We start from the raw sequence: 21046 nt of genomic DNA on the forward strand, positions 1-21046 counted from the left end.
AGTTTCTTACCATCTTAACACAGGACATCATAAGAAATGTTTTAAGTGCGATTTGATAAATGTTTAAAAACAACATGTTTAATATTGATTGTATAAACTTTATGCATAGTCTTCCCAAACATATAATAGAAACTGTTTCATAACAAATTCCAAATAGTTGCTATGTTTTTGCGGCCCCACCTCGGCATTGGTATTTTCCTGCCAGCCGCGCATGGTCACATCTTTTCTGGTTGATAAATTCCAGGGCCTGTGAATCATAATAAGTTAAGTAAAAAGTGCAGATACAACAAACCGCAGGCAGCAGACAACAACCCGACACCCAGACACAATGGCAGCCACATTGAAGCCCTACCTGACCGCCGTGCGACACTCGCTGACGGCGGCGATGTGCCTGCAGGACTTCCCCTCGCAGGTGGTGGAGCGGCACAACAAGCCGGAGGTGGAGATCTGTTCCAGCAAGGAGCTGGTGCTCACGCCCGTCGTCGTGTCGCGCAACGAGCGGGAGAAGGTGCTGATCGAGCCGTCCATTAACTCGGTGCGCGTGAGCATCGCCGTGAAGCAGGCCGACGAGATTGAGCGCATACTGTGCCACAAGTTCACCAGGTTCATGATGCGACGCGCCGAGTCGTTCGTCATACTGCGCCGCAAGCCCATCGAGGGCTACGACATAAGCTTCCTCATCACCAACTTCCACACGGAGCAGATGTATAAGCACAAACTGGTGGACTTTGTCATTAGCTTCATGGAGGAGATCGACAAGGAGATCAGCGAAATGAAACTGGCGGTCAATGCCAGGGCACGCACCTGCGCCGAGGAGTTCCTCAAACGGTTCTAGGTAAGTGTTCCACCTAACAGCCATCGCCATTGAGTCGACGCCAACTTACTCTCGCAAATCCTTTGCAGGTGAAGGCAACCAGTATGGACCCGGTCATGATGCTTTAGTATTTCCAAATGGATTCAAGAATAAAGACGGATTTTGTATTATTTACTCGACTACACCAGTTTTATATGCTATCCCGTTTGGCCGCACCACCACATGACCACTGCGTTCTCGTAGAGAACTTCCTTCTGATTTTGATTCACATCGGCCGGCGCCGGCAACTCCGTCGTTTCCGTTCCGTTTAAGGTCACGTTGTCCCCTTGGGCACTTTGGTCTGTAAAGTGGAACTGCCCCGAGCTGGTGGCTAGAATCGGCATAGCCGGATTGAGTGCCACTCCGTTGCAGCAGTCTGAATGCAGGGGCAGTACGGAAGGATCTCCGTATTTTTTGAGATCCCAAACATTGACGAATCCCCGTGTGTCACCGCTAGCCAGCCAATTGCTGTCGGATGCGAGGTCGAATTGAATACGCTGATTGGTGTCCACATGGCGCTGCAACTCCACCAGTGGCTGCTTGTAGTTGCGCATGTCCCACTGCAAGATCTTATCGCACTTGCGAGCTCCACTGAACAGATGCCACTCCCCGTTGCCAAACTCTCCATAGCGCAGTTGTGTGATGCCGCCCTTGTGCCCTCCCAGCGTGAAGAGAGGACCCTGCTTGTGGCTACACCGCAAGTCAAAGTGCTGGATGTAGCCATGCCAGTTGCCGCAGGTTAGAGTGTGCGGGTGCGCAGTGGTCTGTGCAATGCAGGATATGGCAAACTTGACAGGGTAATCGTCGCAAAAACGTCCGGGTCTACGGAGTAGAGTTTGAGTTGCATTAAATGAGCGTACGAAAATAAGCAGCCGACTCACCTGCTGGTGTCGAAGATCTTGATGCAGCGCTTGTATCCCGCATAGATCTGCTCGCCGTCATGGGAGAAGGCCAAGGAAATGGCCGCCATTACTTCGTCTACGGCATCGTACCCACTGTAGCTGCATCGCAGGGAACCGTCGAAGGCATCCCACATGTGTATGGGTTCGTGCTGCCGCGTGGCCAGCCACCTGCGTGAAATGGGAACGGTATAAGATTGGGGAGAGCGTCAGAGAGTTGTCAACTCACAAGCAGGTTTCTGGTTGCAGGCTGTTCATGTGCGGATACCAGACGCAGTCGTAGACGGTTCCGCCCTCGGGCACGTGCACCTCCGACTGGAGCTTGGTCAGAGAGCGTGCCGGCTGCACCGTATCTGCGGAGTAGAGGTCACTGGGCATCTCTATAACGTGCATGCCGTCTAGGTGAACGGGCACCAGAAGGCACGTGCCGTCCGGGGACCAGTAGCAGCCTTTGGTGTAGTGCTGAGCCTCCGTGGACGAGGTCCAGCAGCGTCGGCCCAACTCAACAAGTGCTCCCTGGAAGTACTGGAGGACGGGAGCAATCGCAAGCTCCTGGTCTTCCGGCTTCGCCTCATTGCCATTCGACGTCAGCTCCAAAGTGTCCTCTATGTCGACGACCCGCACGCTTTCCTCTTCCTCATCCCCATTCGCTTCCTCCTCGGCAGCCAGGCTTGTCTCCATGGGCACACCCGCATGCGGCGATTCAACGGCGTTCTTTGGACGCCCGGAACGCAGCTTTAGGATCTCCTCCGCCGAAAGAGTCACGCTCAGTTTGGGCAACGAAAGATCGCCATTGGACGTGACCATGGTGCTGCTGAAGCTCACGTTGTGATTCAGCATGGATGCCTCCACATCGCCCATGCTGGTGCTTAAATTGACCGCTTGGGGAAATATTTGTTTTACTCATTTCCGTGCTTTCGTTTAAAACGTCACTTACATTCGTCCATATCGCCACTTTTACCGCTCAAGCACAGTGTGACCGTGCGAGGATAGCGCAAAAATAAGCTGGCCGCTTGCCAACGGTTTTTAAAGTGCATTTCCATTTTAAACGAATTTTCGATCATTAAGGATTTTTCCAAAACATTTTGTGTTAACATAAATATAAGCAAAGATTTAAGGTACAAGCCAACCATCATCTATGCAACTCGCAACTGTACAAGTTTTTAGACATAAAAAACTTAATAAAAAATTCCTTTTTTAGTTTTTATTCTAAAAATCTCATACGTCCAAACATTATTCTAGAGGCAAAGTTGCATGGATCCTAGATAAATAATCCCTAGATAAATCATTTCCACCAGCACTAGATGGCCAGCGATGCCCACTGCAGCTCCATTGCTCAGCGCTTTTGTTTGCATCCGGTAGAACATGGCGGAAATGCTCAGAGGAAGCGCCACCTCAATCTCGCTGGTGTCGAATTCCAGGTCATGCCGCTGGCCCAGAACCAGGCGTGCGTGCTGCAGGACACGCTGATGCGGCGCTCTGCCCTCCACCATAGCCAGATGTGCCACATGGAACTCGTAGCCAACGCTGAGGAAGATATTCCGACAGCTCAGGCTCTGTCTCATTTCGTCGTAGACTGCCTGAACGGGTGGTGGCATCTCGTGGACGTTCTCCGGGTAGCGCACCTCCATGGGCAGCCACTTGTCCGGCTGCGGTCTGCCCAGATGGGAGACGAACACCTTGGTCACATCCTCCAGCTGGGTGCAGTTGTGGGGCAGCAGCAGGCTCCATATCTGGGCCTGCAAGCCCTGGCAGTACTCGGTGTGGTTGGCGTGTGCCTGGAGCAAGGGAGCCGCGTGGCGGAGTTCACAACGGGTAAGGAGGTCTATACCGAAGCGCAGAGCTTCCTTGTGGTCCAGTGCGCGTTGGCAGCTGCTTCCTCGTGGCTTCCTGGAGGGCAGGGAAAGCCAGTGAAACTCTTTGATATTTTGGTTAAGGCTGTGATAGCTTATTAGCTGCTTATCCTCGCTGCTGTTCTGTGGTAACATTCTGGAGAGGATTACAGGGGCGCCAGATAGGTAACCGAGTGGACCGGAAGTGGGCTTGGTCAGCGATTCGTTCAGAGTGACAAACTCAACGTTGTAGCGAAGCCAAAGTGGCTCGTTGTCGTCCTCCGCCAGTTTGGCCTCCTCTAGAAAAAGCTTTGCTTCGAGGATATTCGTAAAGTTGTGAATCAGTTGCAGCTCCACATGATCAACTATAACATCCAGTTGGGTGTCGTTCCCTCGCTCCAAGCAACGCATTGACTTATTCGCTCCTCTAAGGCAGACCTGTACGATCAGCCCGTTTACTTCCGGTTCTTCTAGATCGCGGGGTTTTGATAGGATCTCGTAGTTGGAAGTCTGGTTCAGTAGGCTCCAGATGCTCTCCTGCAGCTGGGCGGAATCCTTCATTCTGCAGACGTGCCTGATCGGCTGCAAGTGCCAGACTGACTGCTTCAGCTGACAATTGGGACTTTCGTAGGCGGCGGGCAACTCTAAGGTGGCCAATTGTTTAGTCTCTGGTTGCCACAACTGCAGGGTCTGCCCGAACTTGTAGTGTCCAGCTGATGGACGAGACTGTGCGTAGTCCGATTCTTGGTATTCCAAGTTATCCTTCCATTTTCTGTACTGCGAGGTATCGATATTCATATCCGGCGGCTGCGTCTTTGTTGCTTTTGTGTTGCTGCGAAAGACGCACAGCCAACCATCGTTGATCTGGCAGGTGGGCAAGCCGTGGGTGTACTGGAAATCCTCCAGGCGCGATTCAAGCTGCGGGAGCAACGAATTCGGCAGGCAATTGAACACTTGGCGGGTTTCCAGAGGACAATCGTTGTCGCAGCAGCAGTTGAGATCGCATCTGCCTGCCTGAAGATCACAGGAGCAGTAGTAAAATGTATTGTCTCCGGATACGGACAGGGTGGAGTTCACTTCAGTAGAGTTCAAAGGTAGCGCCGTCGACATGGTTGGAGATGCCACAGCCACCTTGGGCTTCTGTTGGACACGCGGTGGAAAAGTGATTGCAGGCGTAGTGGTGGTCACCTCCGCCTCCGGCAGCGTGCTGATGGAGCTGACAGTTTCGCTGCTCGGAGCACCGGTCGTGGCTGGGGCTTCCGTTGTAGTGGACGCCGTTGGCGATATTGTGGCATTGTAATTGTGCGAGATTCCAATTTTAATGGAGTGTGTGTGGTATGTGGCCAGGCACAGGACGACTAGTGGCAACACTTCCTTCATGGCTACTTGAACTCCACGCCGTATTCGTCGAACTTTCGAAAGATTAGGTTTAGCTCAACAATGACCTTTCCAGAACTCAGAGTTTGTAACTTGTAACTGTGCGAGAAATATTTACTAAATAGTCAACCAAGTGTAAAGAGGTTTCCTTAACTCACCGCTCAACACCCGAGTAGAGCAGATCCGTCTTGCTGAGGGCCGCTCCTCCGCCTCCGAAACGCTCACGCAGCGACTGCCACAAGCCGTTGGGAGCAACCTTCCAGGTGCCGATCTCCAGGCGATGGGTGCCTGGTGTGGACGGTACGTGCACAAAGCCGTAGCCAACGGGCCAGGACTGTTGCAGTACGTTAACGGCGTACACTTCCACTAGCAGGCGGGGCCAGCCCTGGACAGATGCGGTGCTCAGATGAATGTCCAGCGGCTGCGCGAAATCCGAGCTGCTCTGGAGCCGGTGGGACGCCACGTGGCTCTGACCCTGAACCTCGCCCTGAACCAGGCGCCAGGCGTTTCCTACCGAGCGGGCAAGCAATTAGGTTAATTGAATTCCGGACAGGTGTATCTGCTGCGTGGGGGAAACTCACCGCTCTGCAGACTCCACTTGCAGTACAGATGCGGCTCGGCAAAGTCAACAGCTTTCAATATCTGCCCGATTATGTGCACCTCCGCCATCAATTCATCAACTCTGAACTTTATATTAGTCGGCTTCTTAGTCAGTTTTTATCACTGGCTTATTCAGTTGACTGGCATTCGGTCAAATTTTTTGGTTTCGTTGTTTTGGCAGTTGACCGTTGTCAAAGTAACGGAAAAGCAGGGAGGGTGCTGCCAACTCATGCGGAAAGGCAAAGGAACTGGTTCGCGTTGACAGGATCAATTTAAAAAAAAATACTTTTTTATGGATGTAAAATATATTTATTTCTTTATGCTATTATCGAAATGAGTTTGTTTTCGCCTTTCACGTCTACCAATCAATATAATCGTGATATCATTACAATATTACGCCACTATTTTAGTTATTATTTATTATTTACAGGTTTTGCTTGCTTATTTGGTATATAGAGTTCGTCTTCTTCTTATAAAGTAAATTTTTGTAATCGAAATTCTGATCTTAGATACTCTAATCAAAAATGGAAAATAATTTGTAGTAACGTATAAATATATATTTTCATTGTATGTCACAGTATTGGAGAAAAATTCGCAAAATTTCTAGTTTCCTAATATGATAAATATTTAATGAGTCTTTGTTTGATCACGATATTCCCGTATTATTGGCGTCGTTGGTGAACCGTACTTGTGGTACCCTTTTTAATGGCGACATCTCCCAGAAGAAAAAACGATCAAGGCGGAGGTAAGTGCTCAAATCGCTTAAAATTGTGTTTATTAAAAGCACCATGCGATTTCCGCTAGTAATTGGCGCTAGCTCATCGCAGGACCTCGTCACTGACCAGAACTCGGGTCGTCGTCAGGAGCAGAAGGTCTACACCTTCAGTGACCGGCCACCACAACCAAAGCCACCGGCACCATCCGGAGTCGTTCCGGTAAAGGCCGACGACAAGTCGAAGCCGCAGAAAACCATTCTTGAGGAGCATGGCATCATACTCGGTAAGGTTATTGGCACCGGAAACTATGCCAAGGTGAAGATTGGCTTCTCCGAGGAGTACGGAAAGCGGGTGGCTGTCAAGATCATATCCAAAGTGAAGGCTCCCTCCGAGTACACGCAAAAGTTCCTGCCGCGAGAGATCGAGGCGGTGAAGGGTCTGCACCACGAAAATCTGATAACTTTCTATCAGAGTATCGAGACCAGTCATAGGTGAGTCACTCTTGATGGTATAGAATAATGCTAATATGAACTATTCTTGATGCACCCAGGGTGTACTTGATAATGCAGCTGGCCGAGAATGGAACGCTTCTGGACTACGTTCGTGAGCGAAAGTTTCTGGACGAGCCGCAGTCACGTACGCTATTCAAGCAGCTGGTGAGTGCCGTGGAGTACATCCACAGCAAGGGAGTGGTGCATCGGGATATTAAGTGCGAGAATCTGCTGCTGGATGAGAACTGGAATCTGAAACTGATCGACTTCGGGTTCGCAAGGAAGGATACCCGAACCTCCGACAACCAAGTGATACTCTCGAAAACCTTCTGCGGCAGCTATGCCTACGCCAGTCCAGAGATCCTCAAGGGTGAGTCGCGTATCTTTAACGTAATTTAATGCTCTAATATCAATATAATTGGAGGCGTCGCCTATGATCCTTTCATGTCGGACATCTGGGCCTGCGGCGTCGTCTGCTATGCGATGGTCTTTGGACGCCTTCCCTACGATGGCTCCAATGTGCACATCCTGCTCAAGCGCATCAATCAATCGCTGGTCTTCCCCAAATCCCCATCAGCTTCCAGCGAGTGCAAGCACATGATTATGCATATTCTAGCACCGGTGAAGATCAGGTACAATATTCCGCAGGTCAAGGAGGACCCTTGGTATTCGCCTAGCAAATAGTTGCTACTCGTTTATGGTGCAGTGCAACAAAGCTGAAAAATTTCAACGTTTAGAACTAACAAATATTATAATTTTTCGATTCAAGTCAATAAATATATATTATTAGATTAGCAAATTTAAGTGGTCAGTCCTTTGGTTTTTTCCGTATTATGAGATAATCACAGTTTTCCATAAGGCAAGAGATAATGTTGCACCCTTACTCACGTCCCACATCTGAGCTCTGAACTTTCCCCTGAATTGTTCCTGCTTGTTGGAGCATGCATGTTAATGTCCCGTAATCACGTTGATTTCACAATATCCTTGCGCATCCTGCTCGGGGCAATGGTGGTGGCATCTCAGCTCGGGGCTTGCTCTTCGCAATTCTGCTCGGCAATGTCAAAATTGTTTGTGGCAGTTGCCACCGCAGCTGCGTCGCCTGCCAGCGGAAATGCCGTTGCAATGGACACACAGATGGGAGGCGCCAGGACCTTCTCCGCCACCCACTTTCTACCCCCGAGTCGCCAGTTGTGTCACACGCAAAACTGACAAAACAGCAAAAATGACAACTGAAATATGCGATGTTGGGCGAAATTTGCGAGAGTCAAAAGGAGCTGGCAGCCGGCGGGATCTGCCCCATCCTGAGAGCCATAAGCCAGCTCCAAGCTGAGAGCTCTGGCGTTGTGGTTTGTGTCACTTCAGGTCATCATATGGATGCAATCGCCATTAGAGGTGTACGCTTGGCCCGAGTTGGGCCACCAAAGTCACAGTCATTAAAAAAGTCATGCCCCAAATATTTATGAAATGGTGCATTTGTACACAGAGCAAAATGTTATTTACACATTTCCGTAATTGCGAAGAAATAATTTTAAATTACCATATTTGCTTTTATCAACTCCTTACTATTTTAATCACCTTTGATTTCTATCAGCTAAGATTTTTCAAATACATGAATTTGTCTGTCGCATAAACTGGATTTTCACGCATTTGAGAGATCTTGAAATTCATGGCATAAACGTAGCAACTATCAGCTTAAGCCTGCAAAGGAGCGATTAAGAGTTTCGTTACAAAAAACACTCGTCCACTCGTCTTCTTCCTGTTTGTCTCGTCTCGTCTTTCGCTCCTACTATCTTTCTCGTTACATTTATTGGCGTGTTTGTGCATAATGAAGCAAAGTCCATTTTTGTGGTTAGCTTCGGATGCTCTCTCATTTCTGTTGCTCCCAACATGCAAATGAAATGGCCATTCATTTGCGGTAGTACGTACTATCTTCTCACGTTGACTCGGTTTCTGATTTTTTTTCACATCATGTGGCCCTGTCATTAACATGGCTTTTTCGTCCACCCGCGTGTGCTCAGGATCTACGGTGTATATAATTATTAAAGATTGATATTTTTCAAGCCTCGCAAAACTTAAACTTGTTACGTAGAATAAATTATACTGGTGAAATTCGACCACAATTTTTACATTTGTTTATTTCTTCCTCGAAAATCCCTCTATGTTTCTCTATAAATCGACTAGTTCATGTAAAATTCTATGAATAATCAGTCGGTTGCACTGATGAAATTCACTAAAAAAATGCACATGTCACAAAACGCAGTCATAGTACTCATACTCATTTGTACACATCCATATTCTAGGTACATCCATGACCTGCAGTCGCATTAATTTATAGCAAAAATGCATGTAAATTACCTCGTGGCGATATTTTTCATGCCATCCATCCATACCGCACAGCTCCCCATTTTCCCAGCTCGGCTCCATCTGAAATCTGGCCCGCAGATAAGTCACTTGGCTCAGAAAAGTATGCTACGGTATTTTTCCCCAATAAATGGTCGGCTGGCAGACGAAGCGGCATTTACATTTAATAAATTCAACAGCAAGCGCGCAAATAATTCATAAATTTAACCCCAAAAAAACAGACAAAAAAAAAAACACAGAAAAAATTGTGAACGAAAAAAAAAGAATTACAAAATCCACTGACCGTAAAGTGCGGAAAGGGGGATATCCACACATTTCCGCACTTTCTCCTGCACTCCCTTCATATCCTGCCGCTCGCAATCTCCGTGGCATGTGGGAAAAGAAAAAGGAGCAACATGCGTGCGTGAAATATTTGCACATTTTTAACTGAATATTAATTTATGTTATTTTCTGCTGCTCAGTATTTTTCGAAGTTTATTTTTACGGGCCGCGGGCGCCGCAACTGCCAAAATGAAATTTATTACTCTTTCTGGTTTTTGATGGGTAGCTGTCGCATTTCATTCTATTATCGTACAAGGTATAAGCGGGTATAAGTGTAACCCCAGAAAAGATACCTATCGATATATCGAAATAATCATATTAAAATCATGCCTGTTCCTTTGAAGTTCGATAACATCGTTTCGATTTCCAAGTTAAAATAAACAAAACAAAATTCGTACTATTTCTTTTGAATGGATTTAGCTTCTATATTCAAAGTTTTTATAAACAGAATTCTAGAACCACAGCTTATATGGCGTTTTTCTGCTCGGGAATTTCCTCCGTCGGGTGTTTTTCACTGACTGGCTCCATCTGGTTTGCTTTGAATTTTTTTTTGGTGTTTTTTTTTTTTTTTTGATGTGGAGCCTCCTACTTCTGTTCTGTTAGCATATTTTATGCAATGACAATAGCTTTGGCCTCGGTACTTTTGGAAGTTTATAAATCATTTGAGATAAGCTCTTGCACAACGTGCAACACCTGATGTCGTTTTGAAAGGACGGCGACACCAAACCGAACGACCAGCCCCTATCGTCATTCAGCTTCACCCGCACCACGTTAAAAATTGCACACAACCTCGAAATGGGGCACAATAAAAATACATACAAGAAAGGCCAGCGGACAAGTGTTCGGTAAAACAAAATATGGCCAAACGAGAAAGAACGGTAAAGTGCAGTGACTCGACTATCAGATACCCATTGCTAAGCTATTCTACTGTTTTCAGTGTAATTTCGCATAACTATTTTGTAATGGTCCATTATAAGCAATTATAAATATTATACATACAAACTCAATTTGATAAATGATTATATTTTATACGTATATATGTATTTCAATGCATTACGAGTTAACGAAAGGCGCCACAATTTGATTAGCTCTTTGGACTCCGAACTCAGACAAAGAAAACCGCCTTTGACCAGAGCCGCAAATTGGCAAACACCTATTCCAAGAAGCAATTTGAATTTAATTATGTTTAATGGTACTGGAAATGCCACCTTCCTCCACCCAGTGACAAACTTCTGGGAGAAACTATGGCAATCCTTGCAAAAGTAAAAAATGCTCGTCGCTGTGACGCAGTCTATAAATATGAAAATGTAAATATCATAAAATAAAAACCCGCAATTCCAGCACATTTCAAACTTTCTAAGGCAGGAGACGAAGTCATCACCCCAAGGGGCTCGACCATGATGGCGTATTCCAGAGGTTGGGTGACAGGATGGGCCCAGAATATATATATACAAATATATATGTATATTGCCAGTCCAGGACTCCTTTGTCGTGACTGACGCTGAGTGCAAGCTGTTTAGCTTTCATGTGACAAAGTAAATTTCAATATATTGAAATTGTTATTTAAGTAGAGTGCACGTGGAGCCCACAGGGGTGATGTGGCATGGTGGCATGGGGGTGGGGGGGGGGGGGAAGGCTAAGTTTCAGTAAACGGGAGCCCCTCAATTTTGTTGTCCTTGCATTTGTGGGGCGGCCACGGCCAGCTGTTGCCTGCGCCCCTTTCTTCTTGTAAATAGTGTCATAAATAAATTGCCGTGATTTGTGTGCTAGCCCCATAGATAGGTAGGTAGCTATTGCCATAGACCCTTACCCCTGGAAAAAATGGGGATGTTGGAAAATGACAGCGGCAGCAACAAAGTCATGATAGTAAATGGCATTTTAAAATGCAACCCAAGCGATTTTCCAGTGCCAGTGTATGTGTGTAGCATGGAATGGTGGCGCTGTGGAGCTGCAAACACAAACAAAACCAATGGGGCTGGCCACAACTGAGGAAAAACTGGAAAAGTGAGCCGAGTTGGCGGGAGCAGATGGCGGTAAAAAGCTGGTGATACGATTTAATTGCAAATAAAGTAATTTTTAATTGAATAGCCGCCAAAGTTGATGGAAAATCGTTTTGGCCAACTGCATGCGCACAGGCAAACTCTTATTGGGATTTCAGCAGAACGATATTAAGATTCAATTTAATGGATACCTTCCTTTGATATATAGTACTTCAAAATCAAGCAAAACGAACTCTAAAGCATGTCTAATATCCTGAGTATCTATCAGTTCTCTTATCTGGTTTCGATTCTTATTTTATCCTTAAGATACAAAAACGTGACATGTCAAGTATATACGAAACCAAAGTAGTTAATCCAGTGCAACCGCAGACCTTTTCACCTTCATTCTCGAGGATTTTTTCAGCGCTACCATTTTCAGCAACTTCTTTTTGTATCCAGTTTGCTTGGATTTCACTGCGCTTATTTGCAATCATCGATTTAATTGCAAATTAATTGCTTCATCATTGGCATGCGCATGGCGGTCATTCAGCGCAGACACTCCACTGGCATGACCCCAATATGCTGCTCCACCAAAACTGATCCCCCAACACCCAAACCCGATTACGGACCCACTGTGACTGAATCCTCCGGCAAGTCATCAAGCAAATCGCGAGCATCTGCCGTTTATTTTTACATTTCACGCTCGCTGCTGGCTGCATTACTTTGTAATTAATGCGGCAAATGGTTTGTTTGCATATTGATTACAGCTGCAAAAAGCCAAGCGCAGGTCAGTCATTTAAAAGCATTTGTGCTCCACCACACTCATTCCCTCTATTCGATTCGATGGCAACAGAGCCAACCGAAGGCTATGGGCTATATCATGTCCTTCTTCATTATCTACCATCTGTGAGTTCCATCAATACTTTGAAAACCATCGAAAGTGATTTCAAAGACTGTGAAACTATCTGGAATGGTTTATTTCGAAAATCAAACAAGAGTAAGTATCAGGCAATTTTACAGCCAAATGACTCGACTAGCACTTACCCCGTTGTTATTGGCTAACCTCACATTCTAGCTTTTATGGCACCCGTCTGAGTGGTTAACCTTAGTTGATCAAATTTTTAGAAAAAAGTGCTTTTGGTTGCATCTTGTTCAAATTGATTGACTTGCCGGCACTTGGCCATAAACCAATGTAATGCTAAAAGAAAATTGCCTTGTCTGAGCGGTGGAAAATGTATGTGTAATGAAATTTGCAGCGTCAATTGCATTCGTCTACTGGCCACACATAACGAAAGAGCCCGAAGGACATAGACCACTCATAGATCCTTCTGTAAAATGGTGGACAAAGAAAAGCTTTCTTTGCCGCATGTGTGAAAAAATGTATATGAAAAGTTACCCAATAAATTCAAGAAGCAAAACTTGGATGGTAGCCGACTGTGGCATACCTTTTATTGATTCGGATTAGCCTGAAATATTAAAAACATTGCTATTTAAAAGATACTTTTATAATGTTTCCGAAAATGGATATTCAACATGCAGATTATGTTAAATCCTAAGATATAGTAAGTAATCGAGATAGAAGCAATTTGGGGGAGTGCATTTATAGAAACATCATCCTTAAAGTTCCCGCAAACGCCTCTTCACCAAAATGGCAAATTTTACTGCCCGAAAGAAGTCAGTGAAACCCAATACTCAGGAAACTGGGTCTCCAAGGAGCATGCCATACAGTATGTACCCTTCAGCTTCGTCTTCATTTCCATCAGGCGTACCTATTTTATCTTTTTTCCACCGTGCCTTCCAAAGATTCCGGCGACGATGTCGGTTTTAAATTACTCAAAGAAAATGAATGTTACAACAAAAGTGAGTTTTAGCTGGCAAATTGAAAAAAAAAATGAAAGTCGAAAAGAAATTCGCACGGAAGCTGGCGGAGTGAATCGAATCGAATGCTTTACATGTTTTCCTCTAAAAATGAAAGAAAGTTAATTTAATTTGAAGTCTCGAATGCCCACATATGTGTCTTGTATCTGCATATTTGTGTTTGAATGCACGCGTGTGTGTTGGATTGTAAACGTAATTTAATTTAACCAAAAATGCGTTTATCAGTTATTCGAGTGCTTACTGTACTTGAAGCTTAAAGTCAATTAATATTCAATGGAAATTTCCGATACTTTCTGTCGAATACTAAGTGCTGTTGTAAATTAGCCAGAGACAAAACACTAATTGAATTAAGCGGATTTGCAAATTTATTGAACATGATTAAAGCAATTGCATTTTGGCTGGGCTTTACCATATTTCCGTGTGTGAGTGCCCAATTTTGCACTTAATCACTATTAGCAGAGATTTCTATAACTATAACATTTACCTATAACATACTAACAATTTCCTTCTTCATATAAAATAAAACAATCAGAATTCATCGAGAAAAAGTTGAGTTGATTGATTGTTTTTGATCGTCTTGCGCCCTACTGTACTTTTAAATATTATTGTTCATATTGTGATGAAATTTAATTACTTTTTAGAGTGCAGACATTTTAAATTATTCATTATTTTCTGATTGCACATATGTGGTACATACATATGTACATATGTGTAAGCCTGCTGGAGTGGGCAGTTGTATAACCAGCGCACGCAATAAGAAAAATTTCAGTTTTTAATTAAATTTGTACGGAAGTGAAGCCGTATTAAACGGAAATGTTGAACAGTTTGAATTCAGACCCGGCCGCCACCTCGTCATCATCGTCATCATCATCAGCAGCATCATCATCATCATCATCAGTGCCATTAATATGAGAATCATTGCCAACCTTCATTTTCGCAACATCCGTGCCTTTGTGTTGCCTGTCAGGTTGATTTTTGCGCTCCCGATTCAATTTTCACTTAACTCAATTTAATGGAGGCGGTGGCGAAAAACCTACTGGAATTCAAATCCGTTCGAAAAACAAACTTCTGAAACAGCAAGAAAAACTTCCAGAAAAATTTCGAAAAGGCTACATTGTTGAACAATTCATTTTAGTTTTCTACTAACTTCAACTTATAAATTCGTTCTACAGTTTTGTGGCTTTTTGTTAAAGCCAAACTGGGCAGGTTTAGCTCCAAATTTCATCGAACTACGTCCTATGCTGTTGAAATACTCCTGCTTGCCAAAAATACGCCAGCTTATATTTCTATTTGGATATTGGGCAGCCAGAAGAACCTAACGATGTCGATGCAACACCATAACTTGGCTGCGAAGAACTACCGCATGGAGACGGTGAATCGCACATTAAACATGCGTGCTCGGAACAAAAATGAAAGGGAATTGATTGGTGGCTTAACTGAGGTAATGGAGACCAAAGCTAAGACAAAGCCGAAAGCTGAAGCTACCGGCAAGCGGATATGTCCACCGCGTAAGAATCCGGAACGCAAGACGCGAGAGGAGCGGACCATCGAAAAGTTCCGCAACATCGACTTCTTTGGTCAGCGCGACTCGAACAATATATTGACGGTTCAGAATCTGGAGTTTCCCGACGTCAATGTCAAGCGCACGGAGCTGCACAAGCGCGACGAGTGCGGCAAGGTCGTTATCCGGGCCAGAGGACGTGACTTCGAGAGCTCGAGCAACTCCCACTTCAGGGATGGCATCGAGACGGTGAAGCTACGCAAGAGTGTCTGCTCCACGACGAGCACGGCAAAGAAGTCACAGAGCGACAGTGGCCAAAACGGCGGATCGATCAGAGAGTCGTCCGAGAAAGAACCGGACTCGGACGAGCTGGTTGACTCCATGCACTTGCCCTCCACGCGGCCGCCCCATTTCAAGGGCGAGGAGTGGCGACGACCGTGCCCGGCCAGCTTTGTGGCCGGTGCACCAAGGCCACGCATTGGCCGATGTCCCAAGAACTACGAGCAGCTGGCCAAACTGACGCCCGCCAGGCAGAAGTTCTTTCTTACCCAGGATCCGCGAAAGACCCACTGCCTGGTCAATCCGGTGGCGTTGCGCCACAAGCCATTGACCAAGGAGCAGGAGTTCAGCCTGATCAGTAAGCTGGTCAAGCATGGGGACAATCTCTGCGCCAGCACCGCATCGGAGACATCCGACACGCACATCTGCGAGGTGATCGATCTGCAGAATCCGCTGCGACTGGACTTTCACGGCATGGACTACAAGACGACGTACGAGCAGGACGAGGTGGAGCAGCAGAACGCGCTGACCTTTTGGCGCGTCCAGCGCTACATGGCACGGCGAAAGGCGAAGAAGAACACCAAGGTAAATGTCGAGGCCGAGCTGAAGGAGGAGCGCCTGGCCGTGCCGCAGCGCTACAATACGACGATCAAGGATACGCCCATAGAGACACCATCGCCGCCGCCATCGCCACGGCTGGTTCATCTGTATCGCAGTCCGGACAAGCCGGCCAACAAGCTAAAGATCGAAGAGGAGCGTCGGCGCCGCGCCGCACGCTACAAGGACATCTATCTGCGAAAGAAGCAGCGCGAGGAGGAGCAGCTGCTGGAGCGGCGCAAGCAGGAGGCGGCCATCAAGGAGATCGAAGGACGCACGGTCGCCGAGGCCGATCTGCGTGCCGATGTGGCCGTCATCGACGATGCAATTGAGCGCAGCTTTCGCAAACACGTGGAGCTGAAGCCAATTATACGGAAACGTAAGGTCTTCCCCAAGACTCTAACCGAAACGGAGCGCCTGAAGGCCATCATGCACCGTGAGGATTGTGTGCGTCGCGACAAGGCGAGGGTCACCCAGCAGTTCTATCTGGAGCGCACTGGCAAGCACAAGTACATGCCGGATGCGGAGCAGCAGCTGGCCTGCGACGAGAGCATCGAGGGCAGCGTGGGCTCCACGCCCAGCGAGCAAAGCAGCGACGACGAGGACTACCTGCAGGTGGGCAAAATCGGCGACAAGTTCCAGCTGCGTGGCTTCCACTTCAAGCACGGCGACGGGCTGCGCGGCAAGCTCCATCGCCATCAAATTATGCAGGGCCAGCGGACGGTTAAGGGATGTCTCACGCGCGAAGATTGGCTCAACCAGCTGGTGCCGCACAAGGAGCCCATCAAGCTGGACGTGGAGCGCGGCATTATTAAGGTTCTTGACCCCGACGACCCGAACTTAGACCTCTTCCCGCCGGAGCCGCTGCTGGTGCGGCGGCGGGAACGCCAAAGCGCCGTCAGGGAGTTCGTCCATCAGAAGCTTGGACTCCACTACCACCGACGGCTGCGCAAGAATCTGAAAATTGTCAAACCGAAGCCGGCGTACAATGTGAGGAAGTTTAATCTCATCCGCTACGTGTTTCCCGAGAAGGTGCTTGTGCCAGACGATCGCATTCCGGTGGAGGAAATGGAGGTGCTCGATGCCACCAAGGTGAACACCACGCTGGAGTATCTGGATATGAAGCAGCAGTTGGCCAAGTCCAAGCGCCAAAAGAAGAAACTCGCCCGGATGCAGTTGCTCGGCCTACCCTGTATCGAAAAGGAGCAGCTGAGAGCGGCGGATCCTTGTCTGGAGGTGGAGGAGGAACTGGACGTGGACTGGGTGCCAACTCCAGAGCCTCCATACAATGAGGGCGAGGGTCAGTCGCGTCAAGAGGGCGGATGCGACCGACCACCAAGGGGACCTTGGAAACCCACTCAATTCCTGGTTCCAGAAAATGCTCGCAATGCTGATTTATCTGGCAGTTCCGGCTTACAGTGCGCCACTTCTGGCCAGGAAGGCACCGCCATGGAACGTTTTCCTGGCGGCAAAGAGTCGCAGCCATCACGTTGGCGAGGAAATATGCCTGCACCCAAGGAGCGGGAGAAGACCCTGACGATTCATCCGCGCAGGAAACGTGATTACGCCGCCGAGCGGGTTCCGTCGGCGATATTCAACGAGGTGCTGCAGAACTCCGCCCTGCCGCTCCTGGAGCAACCGGAACCGGAGAAGCTGCGCTTCGCCAATGTGAGGACCAAAAAGCGTCCATACACGGAGATATTCGAGGCCAGGCACCACCACGACCACTGGGCACCGACCCAAGTGAAGAACGTTCATGTGCAGTATCAGCCGAAGACCGTTATGCCCGAGATTACGAAGGTGGAGAAGAAGGTCAAGCAGCCGGTGGCGAAATTTGCGCGTGCCAAGCCGCCCAGCAGCAAGTACGTCAACATGGACTTGACCATGCCCAGCTATGATTTCGACAAGATGATATCCGAGCATCTGGCCGCCACGCGGACGGACAACAAGGAGGCTGCCGGCGAAAAGGTGCCCGACCTGTGCCGACCATACGACTTCGTCTTCCACTCGCGCGATCCCGAGGAGTTGGCCAAGCTGGACTTCCCAGGCCGCAAACAGTATCTGGATCTGCTGCGCGAGACTCGCGAGGCCATTTACGAGACCAAGGACATCGAGCCAGGCGAGGAGCGTCTGCTGGTGGATCGCAAAGCAGTTGTCGCCGAGCTGGAGGAGGATCTGAAGAGCATCGAGAACTGTCTCAGCTCGTTGACCAGCTCCGAGTGCACCGATCTGTCGAACGACAGCGGTAGCTACATGGTCATCGAAGACAAGACCAAGCTGCCACTCGACTACATCCGCAAGCCACTGGTTCCCTTCGAGGAGATGCGGCGCGCACGCTTTCACGCCGCGGTGATTGACGTGAATGCCGAAGAGGAGGATCCCTATCGTATGCTGCCCTTTTCGGGCCAGCACAAGGAGCAGGCCGATATGCTGGGGCCCAAGGACACGTTTTTCACCTTCAGCACCCGGCTGCGGAACAGTCTGCGACTGCGGCTGGAAGTCGAGGTGCCCGATGTTCGCAAAACGCTGCTGGGTCCCGGAAACCACAAGTACTACGGAGCGGTGATCACCGACCTGGACGAGAACTACATTGAGGAGATGAAAAGTCGCGCCACCATTAAGTCGTTCAAGTTCAAGACCAGCATCCAGCTGCTTAAGGACGCCATGCGGCTGAAGTACGAGTCCTTGCTGATCCAGGGCCAGATGGTGCGCACCAAGATCTACGATCGCATGAATGAGCGCCACTGGGTGGACATGAAGAACACCAAGAACCTGTACGAGGCACTCTTCGCCAAGTGGAAGAAGAAGGAGTACAACGCCGCCATGACGATGGTGTACCAGGTGAAATCCTACTACGAGACCACCGACAAGCTCAAGCAGGAGTATCGCGAACTGGAGCGCGAACTGATGATGCTCAACATGGATATTGTGTTCATTGAGGGCCACTGGATACGTTGCATCATGCTGCAGAACTTCCATTACCTGATGGGCGACCAGGACTGGCGGGCGGAGAACGATTGGATACACTTGGTCTCCAAAGGAACGCGCAAAAGCAGTGTGAAGAGCGATGCCGACGACGAGCAAGCGGCAGAGGACATGGAAGAGGAGGACATGGAACTGGAGCCGTATGACGTGTCCATTGCGAAGCGAGCCATTGTCAACATTCGGGTTCGCGACAAGGACGATGCCTGGGCCATCCGCGCCTTCTACTACGATGTCTACATGCAAAAGCTTCATCCCATTCTGCAGGTCTTCCCCGATGCCGAGTCCTTTCTGCAGGGCATCGATAGCCTCAAGAACAAGACCTTCATGCTGCTCCTGGAAATGCACTTCACATTGTCCATTCACACCGAGCTTCAGGGCCGACTGGAGACATTCGTCGACTGGTGCACCAAGGATTTAAAAGAGAAACAGGAATACGTGGCCCGCAAGTCGGCCAAGAAGTTCTTCATGGAGGACCGTGCCCGCGAGATGGAGCAGCGAGTCCACCAGTACCTGGGCCGGCCCATCGAGGAGACAATAGCGGACGAGGACTTCAACAAGCACCGTGCCGTCCTGGCCGAGGTGTGGCGCCGCGTGGTTCCGGACTCGGTACGCGGCACCAGCGACGTCCTGCCCAGTGCCGCTGACATGGTGGCCGCCATCAGCGATGTAGTCATGGAGATTCTCTCCAAGTTCGAGCACATGGATATCGAGAAAGTGCGGAGCGTGGAGGCCACGCTGCGCAAGCGCCGCCGCTACAGGGAGAAGCTCTCATACCAGGCCTACCAGGTGGAGCGCCGCATTGATATGGAGATGAAGAAGGTGCGCCGCAACCTGGAGCCACCATACCAGAAGCCCAAGCGTGAGGGTCGCCTGCCAAGGCTCTACCTCAAGAAGAAGATCATACCCGAGGAGAAGGAGGTGATGGTGATATCCGAGAACACTAAGAACTTTGTGCGCGCCTTCCGTGAGGATGGCTACACCGGTGACCAGATTACCCACACCTCGCTCCTGACCGTGGACAACATGCAGGAGCAGATCGTGCCCTTCTACTTCGACCACTTCCTCAAGCTCAACGGCTACACGCCCAACTACAACTTCAGGACCAACGTTGATATGCGCGACGGTCCCGAGTTTAGTCGACTCAAGGTGCGCGAGGTCCTGCCGGATGTCCTGGCCAGGCTGGAGACCTGGGAAACGATGCACAAGAAGATCATGGAGGAGAACATCCAGAGGAACCCCAAGATGTACGAGAACGTGATATAGCTTACCATATTTTCTAACTCATACAATAGATTAAATTTCAAGTTCACTATCAAAATTTTTAGAGCTATTTTCTTATCAGCAGGAGGACCTATTTGGAAGTACAAATAAAAAACACATATTCCAGAAATTGTATACAAAATAAAAGGTATAAAACTGACAGTGTTTTGTATTTTGCAATCCAAGCTAAACAGGCAACTTTCCCAGGACAGCTTTCACTACCGATGCAGCTGACGTTTTTTCCGTTTCGCCTCCATAGTCCTTCCTTTATATCCTTACACATTTCTTTCTTTTTTTTTTTTGCTGGCCGTCCTCCTTCGTCATTCTGTTTGTTTGGCTAGGCAACAGCTGCGACGGTAATTTTAATTTTTTACCTGACGTCTTACTTCATTGCCACTTGCATAGACTTCTACCCCCCGCCCTCCCGCCGCATAAAACTTGCATAGCTTTTGTATTATATTTGCACATAAATCACACAAGTTTCGTGGCAGAGCATTTTCTTTGGCGGAAACATGGGACAGCCATTCAATGTATTTCCATTGCCGCAAAACTACAGGCAAGTTTGAAAGTCTGAGGGCATTAACTTAAATAGACATTCTATATATTTAGCCACATTGAACTCCATTGCATGTAAGACCACATTTCGATCAATCGGGGAAATCAAAGTCCTTGCCAAAATCAGAATCTTGACTTGTCCTCGCACAGTGTTACACAATTTCCATTAGCGGCTAATGAAGCATTAAAAAGCGAGAAGAAATCCAAGAAAACGGGAAGCCAACACGATATACTTAACGCCATATTTTGAGGGAGTGCAAAAAGCACATCAGCGAAGTGAGTTGGGAAAATAAAATAAAATCAAATAGGAGCTGAATAGAATAAAAGAAAGGAAACGAAAGCAGTCTGGATGCTGGAATGGCTGGCTGCGCTGATGGCCCAAATCCCAATAGACTGAATATTGAGTGGGTGGAGTGGCGATGAGGGGGGCCCAAAGTGAAATCGGCAAAATATAAAAGCATCACGAATTAAATACCTTTTAGCAATTAATCTGCTTAGCTAATGGACGTTTTCACTGTAGACTGTGACGACATCGGTTGGCGCAGGGAGCTGGGGAGGATTT

At 48.0% G+C, this 21046-nt stretch overlaps 6 protein-coding genes and 2 long non-coding RNA genes across 9 annotated transcripts; 3 read left to right on the top strand and 5 right to left on the bottom strand.

Annotated features, from left to right (window-relative positions):
* The first annotated feature begins 211 nt into the window (after window positions 1-211).
* On the top strand, window positions 212-991 carry Arpc4 (Actin-related protein 2/3 complex, subunit 4). Its single transcript, NM_135152.4, has 2 exons — window positions 212-835; window positions 904-991. Exon 1 carries the CDS (start codon window positions 329-331, stop codon window positions 833-835), a length of 507 nt encoding a protein of 168 aa, NP_608996.1. The 5' UTR covers window positions 212-328; the 3' UTR covers window positions 904-991.
* On the bottom strand, window positions 959-2855 carry WDR79 (WD repeat domain 79). Of its 2 annotated transcripts, none has more exons than NM_001298736.1 (4): window positions 2690-2855; window positions 1982-2633; window positions 1735-1923; window positions 959-1675 (listed from the first exon to the last, which is right to left on the bottom strand). In NM_001298736.1, exons 1-4 carry the CDS (start codon window positions 2814-2816, stop codon window positions 1012-1014), a joined length of 1632 nt encoding a protein of 543 aa, NP_001285665.1. In that variant the 5' UTR covers window positions 2817-2855; the 3' UTR covers window positions 959-1011. The 2 variants fall into 2 exon arrangements, with proteins under 2 accessions (NP_001285665.1, NP_608997.3); NM_135153.4 differs by having other exon boundaries at window positions 2690-2733.
* Window positions 2856-2951: 96 nt separating this feature from the next.
* On the bottom strand, window positions 2952-5731 carry tctn (tectonic). The gene is made up of 3 exons (NM_135154.3): window positions 5543-5731; window positions 5120-5471; window positions 2952-5060 (listed from the first exon to the last, which is right to left on the bottom strand). The coding sequence occupies exon 3, from the start codon at window positions 4962-4964 to the stop codon at window positions 2991-2993; it is 1974 nt and encodes a 657-aa protein (NP_608998.2). The 5' UTR covers window positions 4965-5060; window positions 5120-5471; window positions 5543-5731; the 3' UTR covers window positions 2952-2990.
* On the bottom strand, window positions 2952-5731 carry B9d2. Its single transcript, NM_001201775.2, has 3 exons — window positions 5543-5731; window positions 5120-5471; window positions 2952-5060 (listed from the first exon to the last, which is right to left on the bottom strand). Exons 1-3 carry the CDS (start codon window positions 5628-5630, stop codon window positions 4967-4969), a joined length of 534 nt encoding a protein of 177 aa, NP_001188704.1. The 5' UTR covers window positions 5631-5731; the 3' UTR covers window positions 2952-4966.
* A 371-nt stretch (window positions 5732-6102) lies between these two features.
* CG9222 (uncharacterized protein) lies at window positions 6103-7564 on the top strand. Its single transcript, NM_135155.2, has 4 exons — window positions 6103-6306; window positions 6366-6768; window positions 6828-7138; window positions 7193-7564. Exons 1-4 carry the CDS (start codon window positions 6267-6269, stop codon window positions 7450-7452), a joined length of 1014 nt encoding a protein of 337 aa, NP_608999.2. The 5' UTR covers window positions 6103-6266; the 3' UTR covers window positions 7453-7564.
* Window positions 7565-8337: 773 nt separating this feature from the next.
* On the bottom strand, window positions 8338-8754 carry lncRNA:CR45719 (long non-coding RNA:CR45719). The gene has a single exon (NR_124113.1). It is a non-coding gene; the product is annotated as a long non-coding RNA:CR45719 (long non-coding RNA).
* A 5192-nt stretch (window positions 8755-13946) lies between these two features.
* On the bottom strand, window positions 13947-14389 carry lncRNA:CR44824 (long non-coding RNA:CR44824). Its single transcript, NR_124114.1, has one exon. It is a non-coding gene; the product is annotated as a long non-coding RNA:CR44824 (long non-coding RNA).
* A 72-nt stretch (window positions 14390-14461) lies between these two features.
* On the top strand, window positions 14462-20090 carry CG13991 (uncharacterized protein). Its single transcript, NM_135156.3, has one exon. The coding sequence runs from the start codon at window positions 14629-14631 to the stop codon at window positions 19930-19932; it is 5304 nt and encodes a 1767-aa protein (NP_609000.2). The 5' UTR covers window positions 14462-14628; the 3' UTR covers window positions 19933-20090.
* Window positions 20091-21046: the final 956 nt, after the last annotated feature.

This window comes from Drosophila melanogaster, chromosome 2L (assembly GCF_000001215.4).
Source record: "Drosophila melanogaster chromosome 2L".
Lineage (NCBI taxonomy): Eukaryota > Metazoa > Arthropoda > Insecta > Diptera > Drosophilidae > Drosophila > Drosophila melanogaster.

Coding starts and splice junctions, on each gene's coding strand:
- WDR79 (NM_001298736.1), bottom strand. CDS start 2,816: ATGATCGAAAATTCGTTTAAAATGGAAATGCACTTTAAAAACCGTTGG. Junction 1,924..1,981: donor CTGCAACCAGAAACCTGCTT/GTGAGTTGACAA, acceptor CATTTCACGCAG/GTGGCTGGCCACGCGGCAGC. Junction 1,676..1,734: donor AAGATCTTCGACACCAGCAG/GTGAGTCGGCTG, acceptor TCTACTCCGTAG/ACCCGGACGTTTTTGCGACG.
- Arpc4 (NM_135152.4), top strand. CDS start 329: ATGGCAGCCACATTGAAGCCCTACCTGACCGCCGTGCGACACTCGCTG.
- CG13991 (NM_135156.3), top strand. CDS start 14,629: ATGTCGATGCAACACCATAACTTGGCTGCGAAGAACTACCGCATGGAG.
- CG9222 (NM_135155.2), top strand. CDS start 6,267: ATGGCGACATCTCCCAGAAGAAAAAACGATCAAGGCGGAG. Junction 6,307..6,365: donor AAAAAACGATCAAGGCGGAG/GTAAGTGCTCAA, acceptor GATTTCCGCTAG/TAATTGGCGCTAGCTCATCG. Junction 7,139..7,192: donor CAGTCCAGAGATCCTCAAGG/GTGAGTCGCGTA, acceptor ATATAATTGGAG/GCGTCGCCTATGATCCTTTC.